The sequence below is a fragment of the Somniosus microcephalus genome, chromosome 9 (genome assembly GCF_052327205.1).
Source record: "Somniosus microcephalus isolate GS21.2 chromosome 9, FLI_Smic_1.0, whole genome shotgun sequence".
Taxonomy (NCBI): domain Eukaryota; kingdom Metazoa; phylum Chordata; class Chondrichthyes; order Squaliformes; family Somniosidae; genus Somniosus; species Somniosus microcephalus.
Window position 1 is genome coordinate 64534356 of NC_140995.1, and position 20368 is coordinate 64554723.

Here is a 20368-nt window from a genome sequence, read left to right on the forward strand (position 1 = left end):
GAGGGACGTGGATTGGGCGGAGTGAGGGACGGGGATTGGGCGGAGTGAGGGACAGGGATTGGCCGGAGTGAGGGGTGGAGATTGGGCGGAGTGAGGGACGGGGATTGGGCAGATTGAGGGACGGGGATTGGGCGGAGTGAGGGGCGGTGACTGGGCGGAGTGAGGGGCGGTGACTGGGCGGAGTGAGGGACGGGGATTGGGAGGAGTGAGGGATGGGGATTGGGCAGAGTGAGGGTCGGGGATTGGACGGAATGAGGGACGTGGATTGGGCGGAGTGAGGGATGGGGATTGGGCAGAGTGAGGGACCGGGATTGGGAGGAGTGAGGGATGGGGATTGGGCAGAGTGAGGGTCGGGGATTGGACGGAATGAGGGACGGTGATTGGGCGGAGCAAGGGACGGCGATTGGGTGGAGCGAGGGACGGGGATTGGGCGGAGTGGGCGGCAGCGATTGGGCGGAGTGAGTGACGGTGAATGGGCAGAATGAGGGACGGGGATTGGGCGGAGTGAGAGACGGGATTGGGCGGAGTGAGGGACGGGGATTGGGCGGAGTCAGGGACGTGGATCGGGCGGAGTGAGGAACGGGGATTGGGCGGAGTGAGGGGCGGTGACTGGGCGGAGTGAGGGACGGGGATTGGATGGAATGAGGGACGGTGCTTTGGTAGAGTGAGTGGTGTGGAGTGGGCGGAGTGAGAGGCGGGGATTGGGTGGAGTGAAGGACGTGGATTGGGCGGAGTGAGTGACGGGGATTGGGAGGAGTGAGAGCCGGGGATTGGGCGGAGTGAGGAACGGGGAATGGGCGGAGTGAGGGACGGCGATTGGGCGGAGTGAGCGGCAGCGATTGGGCGGAGTGAGGGACGGGGATTGGGCGGAGGGAGGGACTGGGATTGGCCGGAGTGAAGGGTGGAGATTGGGTGGCATGAGGGACGGGAATTGGGAGGAGTGCGGGACGGGGATTGGGAGGAGTGAGGGACGGGGATTGGGAGGAGTGAGGGGCTGTGACTGGGCGGAGTAAGGGATGGGGATTGGGCGGAGTGAGGGGCTTTGACTGGGCGGAGTGAGGGGCGTGGATTGGGCGGAGTTATAGGCTTTGACTGGGCGGAGTGGGGGACGGTGATTGGGTGGAGTTAGGGATGGAGATTCTGCGGAGTGAGGGACGCGGATTGGGCGGAGTTAGGGATGGGGAATGGGCGGAGTGAGGGACGGGGATTGGGCGGAGTGAGGGGTGGGGATTGGGCGGAGTGAGGGACGGGGATTGGGCGGAGTGAGGGATGGGGATTGGGCGGAGTGAGGGATGGTGATTGGGCGGAGCGAGGGACGGGGATTGGGAGGAGTGAGCGGCAGCGATTGGGCGGAGTGAGGGACGGTGAATGGGCGGAGTGAGGGGTGGGGATTGGGCGGAGTGAGGGACGGGGATTGGGCGGAGTGAGGGGTGGAGAATGGGCGGAGTGATTGTCGGAGATTGAGCGGAGTGAGGAATGGGGATTGGGTGGAGTGAGGTGCGGAGATTGGGCGGCGTGATGGACGGGGATTGGGCGGAGTGAGGGACGGGGATTGGGCGGAGTGAGCGGCAGCATTTGGGCGGAGTGAGAGACGGTGAATGGGCGGAGTGAAGAACGGGGATTGGGCGGAGTGAGGGGTGGGGATTGGACGGAGTGAACGGCGGGATTGGGCGGAGTGAGAGACGGGGATTGGGAGGAGTGAGTTGTGGGGATTGGGCGGAGTGAGGTACGGGGATTGGGCGGAGTGAGGGACGGGGATTGGGCGGAGTGAGGGATGGGGTTTAGGCGGAGTGAGCGGTAGTGATTGGGCGGAGTGAGGGACGGGGATTGTGCAGTGTGAGGGTCGGGGATTGGACGGAGTGAGGGGCGGTGACTGGGCAGATTGAGGGACGGGGATTGGGCGGAGTGAGGGGCGGTGACTGGGCGGAGAAAGGGGCGGTGACTGGGCGGAGTGAGGGACGGGGATTGGATGGAATGAGGGACGGTGCTTGGGCAGAGTGAGTGGTGTGGAGTGGGCGGAGTGAGAGGCAGGGATTGGGTGGAGTGAGGGACGGGGATTGGGAGGAGTGAGGGTCGGGGATTGGACGGAATGAGGGACGTGGATTGGGCGGAGTGAGGGATGGGGATTGGGCGGAGTGAGGGACGGGGAATGGCCAGAGTGAGGAATGGGGATTGGGCGGAGAGAGGGATGGCGATTGGGCGGAGTGAGGGACGACGATTGGGCAGAGCGAGGGACGGCGATTGGGTGGAGCGAGGGACGGGGATTGGGCGGAGTGAGCGGCAGCGATGGGCGGAGTGAGGGACGGTGAATGGGCAGAATGAGGGATGGGGATTGGGCGGAGTGAGGGACGGGATTGGGCGGAGTGAGGGACGGGGATTGGGCGGAGTGAGGGACGGCGATTGGGCGGAGTGAGGGACGTGGATCGGGCGGTGTGAGGAACGGCGATTGGGCGGAGGGAGGGACTGGGATTGGCCGGAGTGAAGGGTGGAGATTGGGTGGCATGAGGGATGGGAATTGGGAGGAGTGAGGGACGGGGATTGGGAGGAGTGAGGGACGGGGATTAGATGGAGTGAGCGGCGGTGATTGGTCGGAGTGAGGGACGCAGATTGGCCGGAGTGATGGACGGGGATTGGGCAGAGTGAGGGGCGGTGACTCGGCGGAGTAAGGGATGCGGATTGGGCGGAGTGAGGAGCTTTGACTGGGCGGAGTGAGGGGCGGGGATTGGGCGGAGTGGGGGATGGTGATTGGGTGGAGTTAGGGATGGAGATTCTGCGGAGTGAGGGACGTGGATTGGGCGGAGTTAGGGACGGGGAATGGGCGGAGTGAGGAACGGGGATTGGGCGGAGTGAGGGGTCGGGATTGGGTGGAGTGAGGGACGGGGATTGGGCGGAGTGAGGGATGGTGAATGGGCGGAGTGAGGGGTGGGGATTGGGCGGAGTGAGGGACGGGGATTGGGCGGAGTGAGGGGCTGAGATTGGGCGGAGTGATGGACGGGGATTGGGCGGAGTGAGGGACAGGGATTGTGTGGAGTGAGGGTCGGAGATTGAGCGGAGTGAGGAATGGGGATTGGGTGGAGTGAGGTGCGGGGATTGGGCGGAGTGATGGACTGGGATTGGGCGGAGCGAGGGACGGGGATTGGGCGGAGTGAGCAGCAGCGATTGGGCGGAGTGAGAGACAGTGAATGGGCGGAGTGAAGAACGGGGATTGGGCGGAATGAGGGGTGGGGATTGGACGGAGTGAGCGGCGGGATTGGGCGGAGTGAGAGGCGGGGATTGGGAGGAGTGAGTTGTGGGGATTGGGCGGAATGAGGGACGGGGATTGGCGGAGTGAGGGCAGTGATTGGGCGAAGTGAGGGACGGGGATTGGGCAGAGTGAGGGACGGGGATTAGGTGGTGTGAGGGGCGGGATTTGGAGGAGTGAGGTACGGGGATTGGGAGGAGTGAGGAACGGGGATTCGGAGGAGTGAGGAACGGGAATTGGGCAGAGTGAGGGACGGGGATTGTGTGGAGTGAGGGACGGGGATTGGGAGGAGTGAGGGACGGGGATTGGATGGAATGAGGGACGGTGCTTGGGCAGAGTGAGTGGTGTGGAGTGGGCAGAGTGAGAGGCGGGGATTGGGTGGAGTGAGGGACGGGGATTGGGAGGAGTGAGGGATGGGGATTGGGCGGAGTGAGGGACGGGGAATGGCCAGAGTGAGGAATGGGGATTGGGCGGAGTGAGGGACGGCGATTGGGCGGAGCGAGGGACGGCGATTGGGTGGAGCGAGGGACGGGGATTCGGCGGAGTGAGCGGCAGCGATTGGGCGGAGTGAGGGACGGTGAATGGGCAGAATGAGGGAAGGGGATTGGGCGGAGTGAGGGACGGGATTGGTCGGAGTGAGGGACGGGGATTGGGCGGAGTGAAGGGTGGAGATTGGGTGGCATGAGGGACGGGAATTGGGAGGAGTGCGGGACGGGGATTGGGAGGAGTGAGGGATGGGGATTGGGAGGAGTGAGGGGCTGTGACTGGGCGGAGTAATGGATGGGGATTGGGCGGAGTGAGGGGCTTTGACTGGGCGGAGTGAGGGGCGTGGATTGGGCGGAGTGAGGGGCGGAGATTGGGCAGAGTGGGGGACGGTGATTGGGTGGAGTTAGGGACGGAGATTCTGCGGAGTGAGGGACGCGGATTGGGTGGAGTTAGGGATGGGGAATGGGCGGAGTGAGGGACGGGGATTGGGCGGAGTGAGGGGTGGGGATTGGGCGGAGTGAGGGATGGGGATTGGGCGGAGTGAGGGATGGTGATTGGGCGGAGCGAGGGACGGGGATCCTCTTTTGGTGAAACCATAAATTTAGACAGATAAAAACTGTAAATAAACCATTAAAACTGTAAATAAACCAATAAAACTGTAATAAACCAATAAAACTTCAAATAAACCTTAATAATCAAATTAAAATTTGGTTCTCCAGCCCAATTATGCACTCCAGTCCCCGCGGCGCCCACCGGTCACGAAAGTGATCTAGCGCGCCGGCGGACACCGCGTGCTCCAGCTCTAGGGCCACCCGGGCGCGAACATGGCCACGGAAGAGAGGGAGGCAATCCGGCCGGACGACCCCTAGGGACGGGGATTAGGAGGAGTGAGCGGCAGCGATTGGACGGAGTGAGGGACGGTGAATGGGCGGAGTGAGGGACGGGGATTGGGCGGAGTGAGGGGTGGAGAATGGGCGGAGTGATTGTCGGAGATTGAGCGGAGTGAGGAATGGGGATCCTCTTTTTTTTGGTGAAACCATAAATTTAGACAGATAAAAACTGTAAATAAACCATTAAAACTGTAAATAAACCAATAAAACTGTAATAAACCAATAAAACTTCAAATAAACCTTAATAATCAAATTAAAATTTGGTTCTCCAGCCCAATTATGCACTCCAGTCCCCGCGGCGCCCACCGGTCACGAAAGTGATCTAGCGCGCCGGCGGACACCGCGTGCTCCAGCTCTAGGGCCACCCGGGCGCGAACATGGCCACGGAAGAGAGGGAGGCAATCCGGCTGGACGACCCCTAGGGACGGGGATTGGGAGGAGTGAGCGGCAGCGATTGGACGGAGTGAGGGACGGTGAATGGGCGGAGTGAGGGACGGGGATTGGGCGGAGTGAGGGGTGGAGAATGGGCGGAGTGATTGTCGGAGATTGAGCGGAGTGAGGGGCGGTGATTGGGCGCTGAGCCGCCGCTGGGGGCGGTGCGGAGAGACGGACAGGCAGGGAGTGGAGTTTGCGAGTTGCCCGGGATGAGTATTGCGGGAGAGGTTGTGGACATGCTGTGGACTGGGAGTGTGCGGCTTCTGGCTCTCCTCTTGTTGCTGACCGCTGGGCTCGACGGCCTCTTCCTCGGGGACTTGCTCTCTCACGGGGAGCCGGCTGGGGACCGGCTGCTGGGACCAGGGGACGATGTCACTTCGGAGTCGGTCAGGCTGGCCCAGGCTTTGCATTTATTCGACAGGACAGTTAGAAACCTCTATGTGAGTATCCGGCAACTTGGCCAACGGGAGAAAAAAGATTTTTTCTCTGAAGAAAGTTTGTGCAAAGTGTCTGTGAGGAGTTGGAGTTGGAGCTGGTGCTGGGCGAGAGCCCCGGCTGCGGAGTGTTTGGGTTATTCCAGTAAGAAACACCTGGGGAAATGTTTTACTATCTGGTCTGCCAATGGCCCCAGGGCGAGGGAATGAATCGAGAAATTTGCTCCGGCTCTCTCGCTAGTAATAAATACATTTAAATTTTATTTTGCTTCGTTTTCGACCGTCACTTCGGGCCAGTCGTTCAAAGGTTATTACTTAACGTTGAGCATAATCTATGTTGATTTGGTTTTATTGCCCCAATAAGATTAATTTGTTATTTAAAGCCTGAAATTCGTACAGTGCCCACCCATCTCCCTAGAGATAAAAAGAATAAAACTGCACATGTTGGGTTCTGACATCAATGTCCTTCCATCTGAAAAACTGAGTGAATCGGGAATGATCTGCACCCCCCCAAATGTTAACTTGTCCATTTCTCGTTTTACATGCCTGAGGAATTTGTTTAAATATTTCCATCATTTTCTATGTTTTTCTACCAGGCTTGGTGGAATCATTGTTGTGTCTTTTTAGTTCAAGTTTCTTTTTGTGACTCAATTTTCTTTTGATAAAATTTGAGTTTAAAACCCATCTTGGGGCTGAAAGTCAAGCCCAGCAGTGACTGGTCTTTTATATCTGAAAATATTCCTGTTGATTTGAGACAATAATTCTCGAGGTTTGATCATTTGTCCAGCTGGTTGAATTATTCCAGCCCAGGAGAGTTAGAAGATTGAGTGAGGGGTGATCCGATTGAGGTGTTTAAAATGTTAAAAGGATTCGATAGGGTAGATACACAGAAACTATTTCCTTTGATGGGAGGATCCAGAAGGAGGGAATTAGAGCTAGGCCGTTTAGGAGCGAAATCAGGGAGCACTTCTTCACACAAAGGGTAGTGGAAATCTGGAACACACTCCCCCAAAAGGCTGTGGATGCTGGGGGTCAATTGAAACTTTCAATACCTGAGATTGATAGATTTTTGTTAGGTTAGGGTATCGAGGGATATGGAGGAAAGGCGGGTAAATGGAGCTAAGATACTGATCAACCGTGATCTAATTGAATGGAGGAACAGGCTCGAGGGGTTGAATGGCCTCCTCCTGTTTCTAAAGTATCCCAAATCTCATTTGTGATTGGACTGGTACTTGGAAGATTGTTCAGTAAGACTCTTGTTTTTTTTAAAAAAAAAAAAATGTGCTGAGAATTCATTTTTAATCCTTTGTCGTGTGACTCAAGGTGAACATAAATGGAATCATTGCTATCAGCAAGCCCCCGAGAGAAGTGGATTATGTCGACACTTTTCCACCAAGGTTTGGTGCAATTGCACCATTTCTGGCTGATCTGGACACTTCTGATGAAGTGGGGAAGGTCTACTACAGGCAAGACTCCTCGCCACAAATCCTCCACCGTGTTGCACTGATGATAAACCAAGGCTTCAACGGGCTAAACTTCAATCCAGACAATGTTTTCATTGCCACCTGGGAAAACGTGACTGCTTACGAGGAGCTCAGGCGAGGAGACCAACCACAGGATAAGGTAATGATGTTGCAATCCAGGGTGAATTAAGATTTACATCATCAGGAGAATTTATTTACTGGGCATTCTGGGTTTGGGAGGGTACTTCACATTGAAGTAATTTTTTTTAAAGTTCAGGAATTTATATTAAGCGTTTTGGTAACACTTTTTTCACCAAATGCGACAACTTTTTTGTGTTAAATATCAGAGATTCAAATGTCAGCCTTTCTGATGGACTGGAGACTGAGGGCACCGGCTGTGTAGCATTACTTCATCCAGATCAAAAAGCTCCACTTTTAATCCTGGCCTGTGCCGAGTTAGCTGATTATCCAGGATAACTATTGGGGCACCATCACAATGAATGCCCCAGGCTCGGGAGGGGAAGTTAAGACACGGATGCACATTCCTGATTGCTGTCCACTGGCTCCTGCTATACAGTGTGGATGTGCATATACTTGGGCGAGGTAACCATTGGGCTTTAGTGGATTCCCTTCTGCAATTAAGTGACCTGCTGATGTTTAGGGTCTAGGCTCTGGTAAAGCACAGATCACTCAGCTGAATTACTGAAGGGCAGCTGGAGTTTATGGGACTGTAACGAGAGAAGACTCCTTCAGAAGAAGGGGAGCAAATTGGCGGGTAAAAACCTTGAGACCTAAGATTGCGCCTAGACTGATCGATCCGATTGGTACTGGGGAAGTGACAAGTATGATGATCCATCTTTTTTCACTTATCTGTGCGACTGTCAATTTTCCTTCATTATGAAAAAACCTTTAGTTTTTGTGGGAGGGAGAGGAAAATGTTGGTACATAGCTCCCGAATACGGCTTGGATTGGCTCCAGATTTAAAGAGAACAAAATGCTTTAAATCAAAGATTCTCAAACTCTGACAGTCCAGGCTATGAACTGCCACAACCCAGTAATCCATAGTTTTTGTTTGAGGAAATATGCTTGGAATGATCAGTGGCCCCTTCACCCATCATCTTTCTCCTGTTCACTTCCTCTCCTAGTGGCTCAATGGATAAAGGCACTTTGAGAGGCTTTACTGAGGTATAAGAAGAAATAATTAGCATTTCTGTAGCGCCTTTCATGACCACCGGACGTCACAAAGTGCTTTACAGACAATGGTGTACTTTTGAAGTGTAGTCACTGTTGTAGTGTAAGAAACGCGACAGCCAATTTGCGCACAGCAAGATTCCACGAACAGCAATGTGATAATGACCAGATAATCTGTTTCAGTAATGTTGGTTGAGGAATAAATATTGACCAGCCCTCTGGGGAGAACTCCCCTGCTCCTCTTCGAAATAGTGCCATGGGATCTTTTACGTCCATCCGTGAGGGCAGACGGGGCCTTGATCTAACATCTCATCTGAAAGATGGCATCTCAGACAGTGCAGCGCTCCCTCAGTACTGGCACCCGGAGTGTCAGCCTGGATTAGGTGCTCCAGTCTTTGGAGTGGGACTTCTGACCTGGGAGGTCCCAGGTTTCGCCTGTTATGTCCTGTATTGAATGGTGGCAGAGGAATCAATTCCTGATTATTTCCTGTGAAGCCTTCTAGAAGTGCATGCATGTGTTGGAGGGTGACAGGGATGTGCCCTCTGTTGAATATTCCACTGACCCTCATTAATTTTAAAATTCTCATCCTTGTGTTCAAATCCCTCCGTGGCCTCGCCTCGTCTCTCCCTAACCCTGTAACCTTCTCCAGTGCCTCTATATCCATTTTATAATATGGAGACCAGTACTGTGCATAGTACTCCAAGTTATTAGTTGTTTAGAATTAGTGGTTAACTTGTGTTCAAATCCCTCCGTGGCCTCGCCCCTCCCTATCTCTGTAACCTCCTTCAGCCATGCAAACCTTTGAGATCTCTGTGCTCCTCCAACTCTGGCCTCTTGCACATCCCCGATTTCCATCGCACCACCGTTGGTGGCTGTGCCTTCAGCGCTAAGCTCTGGATTTCCCTCCCTAAGCCTCTCGGCCTCTCTACTTCTCTCCTCCTTTTAGGACTCTCCTTAAAACCTACCTCTTTGACCAAGGTTTTGGTCACCTGTCCTAATATTGCTTGATGTGGCTTGGTGCCAAATTTTTGTCTGATTACACTCCTGTGAAGCACCTTGGGATGTTTTACTACAATAAAGGTGCTATATAAATACAAGTTATTGTTGTTCGAAACTGTACTTGTGATTGAATAGCAAAAGAGAGGTAACAAACTAGGGAATTGGAACAGTAAGAGAAATGGTGAAGAAGGGGAAAATGTATGTTCTGCATTAAAATGTCCTTAGAGAATAAATTGTTCTCCAACTGACTTCTCTGTGGTAATAGTCCAACGTGTTTTCATTCTAAGAGATTAAGATCAGTGCTTCATAGAGCATCAGGGTTACTTAAGTACACAAGTTGTTCAACAATTGCACGGGATACTCTTCCCACTCTTTTTTCCCCACCAGCCCCTTCAATTACTCCCTCGGGAAAGAATGCGGAGACTCGGAATCCCTGGGCTGCTGTTAGCTTTAAACCCCATCCCACCCAACCATCTGCCTTTACTGTGATTACTGTCATGAGCTACAGTTCTTTTCAAATGCCCATTTCTTCACAGAAAACCACAGTAGTATCCTGGACCCCAGATATATTGGGGAGAATCTAAAATGCTTGCACCTTGCTCACACTTTCACAAAAAGTCACCCAATGAATATACGTGCGTGCGTGTGTAAAATGTTCAACGCCACTTTGCATTGAAATAGTAAGGGGGAAAAAAAATTGGGATTTCTATGATGCCTTTTATGCCTCCAGGCATCCCAAAGTGCTTTACAGCCAATGAAGTACTTTTTGAAGTGTAGTCACTGTTAGGAAAAGTGACATGCAATTTGTGCACAGCAAGCTCTCACAAACAGCAATGTGATAATGACCAGATAATCTGTTTTTTAGTGATGTTGGTTAAATAGGACATATTAACCTGTCATTTTGAGTTACAGTTGCGTACTCTGCAATCACTCAGTGGTAGTAAGGGTCATAGGCTTTCTCTAATAATTGTCCAAATCCATGCGCTTTGTCAGATATAACTGTGCTAAGTTTGGGGTCAACCAGTTTAATAACTTGGGTAAGTCACTATTTGGACTCCTGTATCTGCCCAAACAACTTGAATACCCCTGTAGACCATGGTTAGGGTTAGATTGTCGTTGGTACATATTCAATTTTATTTCCTGGTGATATTATTAAAAAGAAAGAAAGACTTGCATTTCTGTAGTGCCTTTCATGACCTCGGGGCATCCCAAAGCGCTTTACAGCCAATGAAGTACTTTTGGAGTGTAGTCGCTGTTGTAATGTAGGAAACACGGCAGCCAATTTGCGCACAGCAAGCTCCCACAAACAGCAATGAGATAAATGACCAGATAATCTGCTTGTGATGTTGATTGAGGGATAAATGTTGACCAGGACACCTGGGAGAATTACCCTGTTCTTCCTCGGAATAGTCTCATGGGACCTTTTATGTCCACCTGAGAGAGCGGCCTCGGTTTAATGTCTCATCTGAAAGACAGCAACTCCGACAGTGCAGCACTCCCTTGGTACTGGAGTGGAGTGTCAGCCTGGATAATGTGCATCAAGTCTCTGGAGTGGGACTTGAGCCCACGAACTTCTGACTGAGGCGAGAGTGCTACCCACTGAGCTACAGCTGTTCTCTATGTTGTAAATTCCTATACATGCATTGATTTGTTGATGGGGTTTTTGTGCCATCAGAGAAACACCTTCCAAGCGGTTTTGGCTTCCAATGAATCCAGTTCCTACGCTATTCTTCTGTACCCCGAAGGTGGTTTGCAGTTTTATGGAACGCGTTCCAAAGCAGCGAATAACATTGACTTAGAACTACCGGCCCGAGTGGGCTTCAGCAGAGGGGAAAGCAGTTTCGTGCTGTTTACGCTCGAGGGGCCGTCCTATGCAGTTACATCCAGCAGCGAACAGTCTGTTAAAAACCTTTACCAGTAAGCAAATTTACCATTTCCTAATCTGAAACTTCTCTTAAGTGTTGCTCCTTCTGTCAAAAGGGAATTGGATAAATATTTGAAAAGGAGAAATTTGCCGGACTATGGGGAAAGAGCAGGGGAGTGGGACTAATTGGATAGCTCTTTCAAAGAGCTGGCATAGGCAAGATGGGCTGAATGACGACCTTCTGTGCTGTAAGATTCCATGATTCTAGCCTGTAGCGATTTCTGTCTATTGGAAAAAAAAAAGTTATTGCTGTTTCTATGTTGCAGTGTAGATTTTTGTTTTACACATCTATATATATAAAAGAGCTCTTATGTCTGTCTGTCCCGATGTCTCTGTCTGTCCGTCCGTTCTCTATACGTTTGAAAGTTACAGAGCGTACTGACGCGCGCCTCGCCTCAAAAGAAAGCTTGCGATTCCGGACCGGTCATAGGTGTATTTACGTTTCGGCCGGACAAAACTCCCGCCCGCGGTATCCCAAAAACGTTCAGCGCTCCGCTCATTAGCATCTCATTAGCGACCGTGTGACGTCGAGGTCCACCAATCGGACGGCGGGTTCCTTCCTACAGTTGTCGAGTGACTCGACGATTGACCAATCCTATGCTTCGGTGACCTGACCGGGTGTGTGGGCGGGGTGAGTGGCCGCCATCTTGATTTTTCACAATTTTTTCCCCCCACACTTTCTGTGTGTTAGGGAACTAAGGTAAATATTTTAATGATGTGTTAGGGAATTAAATAACAATTTAATAGGGGGGGGGAGAGCCTCGGGAAATTGCGGGGGGGGGGGGAGAGCCTCGGGAAATCGCGGGGCGCTCGCGCTGACCGCGCCCGCGCATGCGCCGCCCGCCCGCCCACAGCGGCCGTCCATCAGCCGCGCGATATGCGGGGGACCTCCGCTCCGGACCTCAGGCGCTAGGCAGGGGGAGGGGACAGAGGGGAGTGGGAGGAGGGGGGAGGGGGGAGGGGGAGGGGGGAGAGAGGGGAGGGAGGAGGAGGGAGGGAGGGGGGGGAGGGGAGGAGGAGGGGGGGAGGGGAGGAGGAGGGGGGGAGGGGAGGAGGAGGGGGGGAGGAGGGGGGGGAGGAGGAGGGAGGGAGGGGGGGGAGGGGAGGAGGAGGGAGGGAGGGGGGGGAGGGGAGGAGGAGGGGGGGAGGGGAGGAGGAGGGGGGGAGGGGAGGAGGAGGGGGGGAGGAGGGGGGGGAGGAGGAGGAGGGGGGGGGGGAGGAGGAGGAGGGGGGGGGGTGGAGGAGGAGGGAGGAGAAGGGAGGGAGGGATAGGACATGACAGGGAGAGGGGGGACACACAGGGGTAGGGAGACCAAGCGCCCCAAAATTGCCCTCGCAACGCGGGGCTCCCCAGCTAGTTTATGTATAATGGAGATCTCTAGAGTAAATGTGGCTTAACCATTAAATACTGTTTACTGTGGTCAGGTAAGCTCACTGATTTTGATTTTCTGTGTTTTCCTACTTTAATTATAAGGACATGTTGTATAGTCCAGTGTTTCTCAAACTTGTCCCTAGAGACTTTCCAGGCGCTCTGTGGCTGGAGGTAATTAAAATAAAAAATGATTGAATAGTGCATATTGCGCTCTCATTCAAAAGTTGAAAACTACAAAGTCTAACATGTCTTAAAGAAAATGATAGGAAAAAGCAGATATAAAGCCACAGATTGTAGCCAGGATACAATTGCACAGGAAGTCTCGTGGCACACAATGAGCATGGTGACGCATTATTAAATCGCTGCTAACAACCAATTGGCTTGTGCTTTTCGTTTTTTTTTTATTATTCGTTTATGGGATGTGGGCGTCGCTGGCAAGGCCAGCATTTATTGCCCATCCCTAATTGCCCTTGAGAAGGTGGTGGTGGTGAGCCGCCGCCTTGAATCGCTGCAGTCCGTGAGGTGAAGGTACTCCCACAGTGCTGTTAGGGAGGGAGTTCCAGGATTTTGACCCAGCGACGATGAAGAATCGGCAATATACTTCCAAGTCAGGATGGTGTGTAACTTGGAGGTGGTGGTGTTCCCATGCGCCTGCTGCTCTTGTCTTTCTCGGTGGTAGAGGTGGTGGGTTTGGGAGGTGCTGCCGAAGAAGCCGTGGCGCGTTGCTGCAGTACATCTTGTAGATGGTACACACTGCAGCCACGGTATGCTGGTGGTGGAGGGAGTGAATGTTTAAAGTGGTGGATGGGGTGCCAATCAAGCAGGCTGCTTTGTCTTGGATGGTGTCAAACTTCTTGACTGTTGTTGGAGCTGCACTCATCCAGGCAAGCGGAGAGTATTCCATCATGCTCCTGATTTGTTCCTTGTAGATGGTGGAGAGGCTTTGGGGAGTCAGGAGGTGGGACACTCACTGCAGAACACCCAGCCTCTGACCTGCTCTTATTGCCACAGTATTGATGTGGCTTGTCCAGTTAAGTTTCTGGTCAATGGTGACCCCCAGGATGTTGATGGTGGGGGATTCGGCGATGGTAATGCCATTGAATGTCAAAGGGCGGTGGTTAGACTCTCGCTTGTTGGAGATAGTCATTGCCTGGCACTTCTGTGGCGCGAATATTATCTGCCACTTATCAGCCCAAGCCTGAATGAAGTCCAGGTCTTGTTGCATGCGGGCATGGACTGCTTCATTATCTGAGGAGTTGTGAATGGCACTGAACACTGTGCAGTCATCAGTGAACATCCCCATTTCTGACCTTATGTTGGAGAGAAGGTCGTTGATGAAGCAGCTGAAGATGGCTGGGCCTAGGACACTGCCCTGCGGAACTCCTGCAGCGATGTCCTGGGGCTGTGATGATTGACCTTCAATCACCACAACCATCTTCCTTTGTGCTAGGTATGACTCCAGCCAGTGGAGAGTTTCAGCCCCAATTCCCATTGACTTCAGTTTTGCTAGGCATCCTTCATGTCACACTCGGTCAAGTGCTGTCTTGATGTCAAGGGCAGTCACTCTCCTCTCACCTCTGGAATTCAGCTCCTTTGTCCATGTTTGGACCAAGACTGTAATGAGGTCGGGAGCAGAGTGGTCTTGGAGGAACCCAAACTGGGCATCAGTGAGCAGGTTATTGGTGAGTAAGTGCCTCTTGATAGCACTGTCGATGACCCCTTCCATCACTTTGCTGATGATTGAGAGTAGACTGATGGGGTGGTAATTGGCTGGATTGGATTTGTCCTGCTTTTTGTGGACAGGACATACCTGGGCAGTTTTCCACATTTTCGGATAGATGCCAGTGTTATAGCTGTACTGGAATAGCTTGGCTAGAGGCACGGCTAGTTCTGCAGCACAAGTCTTCACGATAGCCAGGATGTTGTCAGGGCCCACAGCCTTTGCTGTATCCAGTGGGCTCAGCCGTTTCTTGATATCACATGGAGTGAATTGAATTGGCTGAAGACCGGCTTCTGTGATGGTGGGGACCTCAGGAGGAGGCCGATATGGATCATCTACTCGGCACTTCTGGCTGAAGATGGCTGCAAACGCTTCAGACTTGTCTTTTGCACTCACGTGCTGGGCTCCACCATCATTGAGGATGGGGATATTCATGGAGCATCCTCCTCCCGTTAGTTGTTTAATGGCCCACCACCAATCACGACTAGATGTGGCAGGACTGCAGAGCTTTGATCTGATCCGTTGATTGTGGGATCGCTTAGCCCTGTCTACAGCATGCTGTTTCCGCTTTTTAGCATGCATTTTTAGTTCTGTGTTGCAGGTTCCCCAGGTTGACACCTCATTTTTAGGTACGCTTGGTATGCTGTTCTACACTCCTTTATTGAACCAGGGTCGGTCCCCTGGTTTAATGGCATTGGTAGAGTGAGGGTTATGCCGGGTCATGAGTTTACAGATTGTGGTGGGATACAATTCTGCTGCTGCTGATGGCCCACAGAGCCTCATGGATGCCTAGTTTTGAGCTGCTAGATCTTTTCTGAATCTATCCCATTTGGCACAGTGGTAGTGCCACACAACACGGGGGAGGGTGTCCTCAGTGTGACGACGTGACTTTGTCTCCACAATGACTGGCGGTGGTCACTGCTACCAATGCTGTCATGGACAGATGCATCTGCGACAGGTAGATTGGTGAGGACGAGGTCAAGTAGGTTTTTCCCTCGTGTTGGTTCTCTCACCACCTGTCGCAGGCCCAGACTGGCAGCTATGTCCTTCAGGTGCTACCGAGCCACTCTTGGTGATGAACATTGAAGTCCCCCACCCAGAGTACATTCTGTGCCCTTGCTACTCTGTGCTTCTTCCAAGTGGTGTTCAACATGGCAAAGTACTGATTCATCAGCTGAGGGAGGGTGGTAGGTGGGAATCAGCAGGAGGTTTCCTTGCCCATGCTTGACCTGAAGCCATGAGACTTCATGGGGTCCGGAGTCAATGTTGAGGACATACCCAAGGATGGGATGGAGGAGTCTGGGACATTGGCTGAAAAGTATGATTCTGTGAGTATGCTTATGTCAGGCTGTTGCTTGACTAGTTTGTAGGACAGCACTCCCAATTTTGGCACAAGTCCCCAGATGTTGGTGAGGAGGACTTTGCAGGGCCGACTGGGCTGGGTGTGCCGGTGCCATCGTCGATGCCAGGTGGTCCGTCCGGTTTTATTCTTGTTTTCCGCAGGGATTTTTTACAGCTGAGGGGCTTGCTGGAGTCAATGACATTGGGTCTGGAGTCACATATAGGCCAGACTAGCGGCTCAAGTAAGGACAACAGATTTCCTTCCCCAACGGACATTAGTGAACCAGATGGGTTTTTAGGACAATCCAATAGTTTCATGGTCACCATTACTGATACTAGCTTTTCATTCCAGATTTATTTAAATAAACTGAATTTAAATTCCCCAGCTGCCATGGTGGGATTTGAACTCCCATCTCTGGATTACTAGACCAGTAACATAACCACGAGATGCTACCGTTCCCTGCACTTGCATTTAGGTCTGCATCAAGCACTGTCTGCTCTGGCTGTTTTCACAACATAACCAGGCACATTTTATTTTGCCTACAAATACTTTGCACGCATCTTCAATTTTATAAGCTCAGTGTTAAGTAAATTTGGTTAGAGATCTGTGACAATAAGGAAAGGTAACCCTTAACTGGGAATTGTTATGGATCAGCAGAACAAAAAAAGGATAATCAGGTGGAGGAGCGGGGGATTTTAACCCCCTTTCTTACCCGGAGGAAATCGGGCAGGGTACAGTCAAAATGACCGGTGTGACTTGCCACCTCCGATCCCGCTGCCTTCTCACGGAGCCAAATATTAACCTCCTTTTAAGCAGGCAAGCAGCACACAGGCAGCAGGTCCCTGCTTTAAATGTGACTCAAATAATTAGAATGACCCATAGTTTTTTTTTGGTTCTTGGTGGAATGAACCTTCAAAATCACATTAGCGAGCAGCCGAGGAGGAGCGGACCGAGCCGGGAACCGGAGCAGAGGCCAGTAAATAAAGAGCGCGGTCAGAGAGGGACCTGAACTCACTGCGAGCAGCCGAGGAGGAGCGGACCTAGCCGGGAATTGGAGAAGAGAGGAAAATATCCAGAAGTCCAAAAAACGAGGAGAGATGTCACAGGAAAGCAGGGAAGTGTTTGGTTGGTCAATATTTTTCTCTATCTTGGGCATTGGTTTAAATTAAAAGCCGGGATTAAAAACGAAACGTTCAAAAAAGAGCGAGCTGATTGGTGAGTATCTGGTAGGTGTTTTTACTTGGCTTTCTTAAAGTTTTTAAGTTTATTCCAGCTAGCTTAGTAAATAGTCTGTTAATTAGAGGTATGGCAGGGCAGCTCACACCCGTGGAATGCACATCCTGTGCCATGTGGGAAGTCCTGGACACCACCTGTGGTCTGGACGACCACATGTGCGGGAAGTGTCGTCGGCTACAGCAGCTTGAGCACCGGGTTACGGAGCTTGAGCGGCGGCTGGAGTCACTGCTGTGCATCCGTGAAGCTGAGAGCTACGTGGATAGCACGTTTCGGGAGGTGGTCATCTCGCAGCTTAAGAGTGTGCAGGCAGAGAGGGAATGGGTGAACGTCAGACAGAGGAGGACGACCAGGCAGGTAGTGCAGGAGTCCCCTGAGCCCATCTTGCTCACCAACCAGTATTCGGTGTGGAGTACTAGTGAGGGCGATGGTTCCTCTGGGGCGTGCAGCCAGAGCCAAGTCCACAGCACCATGGAAGGCTCAGCTGCACAATGGGGGGGGAAGAGGAGAGCAAGAGTGATAGGGGGTTCAATAGTTAGGGGAGCAGACAGGCGTTTCTGTGGCCGCAGACATGTCTCCAGGATGATATGTTGCCTCCCTGGTTTCAGGGTCAAGGATGTCACTGAACGGCTGCAGAGCATTCTGAGGGGGGGGGGGGAAGGTGAACAGCCAGAGGTCGTCGTCCATATCGGTACCAACGACATAGGTAGGAAGAGGGATGAGGTCCTGCAGGCAGAGTTTAGGGAGCTAGGGAAGCGGTTTAAAAGCAGGACCTCAAAGGTAGTAATCTCCGGATTACTACCAGTGCCATGTGCTAGTGAGAAATAGGAAGATAGAGCAGATGAATGCGTGGCTGGAGAGAGTGTGCAGGAGGGAGGACTTTGGATTCCTGAGGAATTGGAATCGTTTCTGGGGGAGGTGGGACCTCTACAAGCCAGACGGCTTGCACCTCAATGGGAACTGACCAATATCCTCGCTAGTGCTGTTGGGGAGGGTTTAAACTAGCTTGGCAGGGGGATGAGAACCTAAGTATAGAGTCAATAGGGAGGGAAGAAAAACGAATTGGAAAACAAAAATGTAGAAAGTAAATTGGAAGGACAGAGGAATCAAGGGCTAGATAGTAGTCAACAAGGAGGTTTGCCTGTACTAAATGATATATACTTCAATGCAAGGCGCAAAGCGAACAAGGCAGATGAGCTGAGGGCACAGGTAGATACTTGGGACTATGATATAGCTATTAGAGACGTGGCTGAAAGAGGGGCAGGTATGGCAGCTCAACATTCCTGGCTACAGGATTTTCAGACGGGATAGAGAGGGGCGTAAAAAGGGAGGGGGGTCACGGTATTGATTAAAGAAACTATTACAGCTGTGAGGAGGGATGATATGTTGGAGGGATCATCAAACGAGGCCCTATGGGTCGAATTGAAAAACAAAAAAGGGGCGATCACACTGGGAGTGTACTACAGACCCCCAAACAGTGAGAGGGAGATAGAAGAACAAATATGTAGACAAATTTCTGAAGTGCAAAAACTATAGGACAGTAGTAGTAGGGGATTTCAACTACCCCAATATTAACTGGGATAAAATTCGTGTGAAGGGTATAGAGGGTGCGGAATTCCTAAAATGCATCCAGGAGAACTTTTTTAGCCAGTATGTAGCAAGTCCAACAAGGGAGGGGGCAGTTCTAGACTTAGTTTTAGGGAATGAAGCTGGGCAGGTGGAAGGCATATCAGTGTGGGAGCATTTTGGTGCTAGTGACCATAATTCTGTTAGATTTAAGGTAGTTATGGAAAAGGACAAGGATAGACCAGGAATAAAAATTCTAAATTGGGGGAAAAGCAAATTTTGCTGAGCTCAGAGGGAATTTAGCCATAGTGGACTGGAAACAGCTACTTGAAGGTAAATCAGTGGGAGGCATTCAAGGAGGAGATCCGGAGGGTTCTGGCCAAATATGCGCCCTTAAAGAAAAAAGGTGGGACTAACAAATCTAGAGCCCCCTGGATGTCTACAGACATACAGGGTAGGATAAAGTAAAAAAGGGAGGTGTATGACAGATACCGAGGGCTAAATACTCCAGAATCTTTAGAGGAGTACAGAAAGTGCAGGGGTGCAATTAAAAAGGATATTAGGAAAGCAAAGAGAGCATGAAAAATTCTTGGCAAGTAAAATCAAGGAAAACCCAAAGATGTTTTATAAATATATTAGGAGTAAGAGGATAACTAAAGAAAGGATAGGCCTATTAGAGATCATGAGGACAATCTGTGTGTGGAGGCGGGAGACGTCAGTAGGGTTCTTAATGAATACTTTGCGTCTGTTTTCACCAAAGGAGAGGGGCGAAGCAGACATTGCTATCGGAGGGGAGGAGTGTGAAATATTAGATGAAATAAACAGTGAGAGGAAGTATTAAGGGGTTTAGCAGCTTTAAAAGTGGATAAATCCCCAGGCCTGGATGAAATTTATCCCAGGCTGTTAAGTGAAGCAAAAGAGGAAATAGCAGAGGCCCATACCATCATTTTTCAATCCTCTCTGGCTTCAGGTGTGGTGCCGGAGGACTGGAGGACTGCTAATGTGGTACCCTTGTTTAAAAAGGGAGAAAAGGATAGACCGAGTAATTACAGGCCAGTCAGCCTAACCTCGGTGGTGGGAAAATTATTGGAAAGAATTCTGAAGGACAGGATAAATCTTCATTTAGAAAGACACGGATTAATCAAGGATAGTCAGCACAGATTTGTTAAGGAAAGGTCATGTCTGACAAACTTGATTGAATTTTTTGAGGAGGTAACGATGAGGGTAGTGCGTTTTGATGTAGTGTATATGGACTTTAGCAAGGCCTTTGATAAGGTTCCACATGGCAGACTGGTCACGAAGTTAAAAGCCCATGGGATCCAGGGCAAAGTGTCAAGTTGGATTCAAAACTGGCTCGGAGACAGGAAGCAGAGGGTAATGGTTGATGGATGCTTTTGTGACTGGAAGGCTGTTTCCAGTGGGGTTCTGTAGGGCTCAGTACTAGGTACAGGAAACTGGTTTATCCAGAGGTTGTATGTCCGGAAACCTCGATCTACCGGCAGAAATCAGGAGCCGTTTTGTTAGGTTTTTTTTTTCTTCTCGTGGCTTTGTTTTCAACAGTCGGGCTCTGGAAAGTCTCTCTGAAGATGTTGCTAAGCTACAGAGACGCTTCCAAGGTACGGGCTGATTGTTTACAAGCTGTTGCTAAGCGACAGTGTTTGTTGTCAGATACGGAGATGAAAACCTCCGTATGCTTCAACATTAACTTTGTATGTCCGGCAGTTTTGATAGTTCGGCAACAGCTCGGTCCCGTCAGTGCCGGATATAACAAAGTTTCCTGTACCTTGCTTTTTGTTGTGGTATGTATCAATGATCTAGACTTGAATATAGGGGGTATGATTAAGAAGTTTGCAGATGACACTAAAATCGGCTGTGTGGTTGATACTGCAGGAAGATATCAATAAATTGGTCAGGTGGGCAAAACAGTGGCAAATGGAATTCAATCCGGAGAAGTGTAAGGTAATGCCTTTGGGGAGGGCTAACAAGGAAAGGGAATACACATTAAATGGTAGGATAGAGGAACAAAGGGACCTTGGAGTGCATGTCCACAGGTCCCTGAAGGTAGCAGGCC

The 20368-nt window shown here is 51.2% G+C and overlaps 1 protein-coding gene across 1 annotated transcript in view; it reads left to right on the forward strand.

Moving 5' to 3' along the window:
• Positions 1-5225: 5225 nt before the first annotated feature.
• Positions 5226-20368, forward strand: part of nid1a (nidogen 1a) — a 133274-nt gene continuing 118131 nt past the window's right edge. The window contains exons 1-3 of the mRNA XM_085996690.1: positions 5226-5492; positions 6810-7109; positions 10816-11057. Of these exons, the coding sequence (XP_085852816.1) occupies positions 5262-5492; positions 6810-7109; positions 10816-11057 (773 nt within the window). The 5' untranslated portion in view covers positions 5226-5261. The remainder of the gene's footprint in view (positions 5493-6809; positions 7110-10815; positions 11058-20368) is intronic.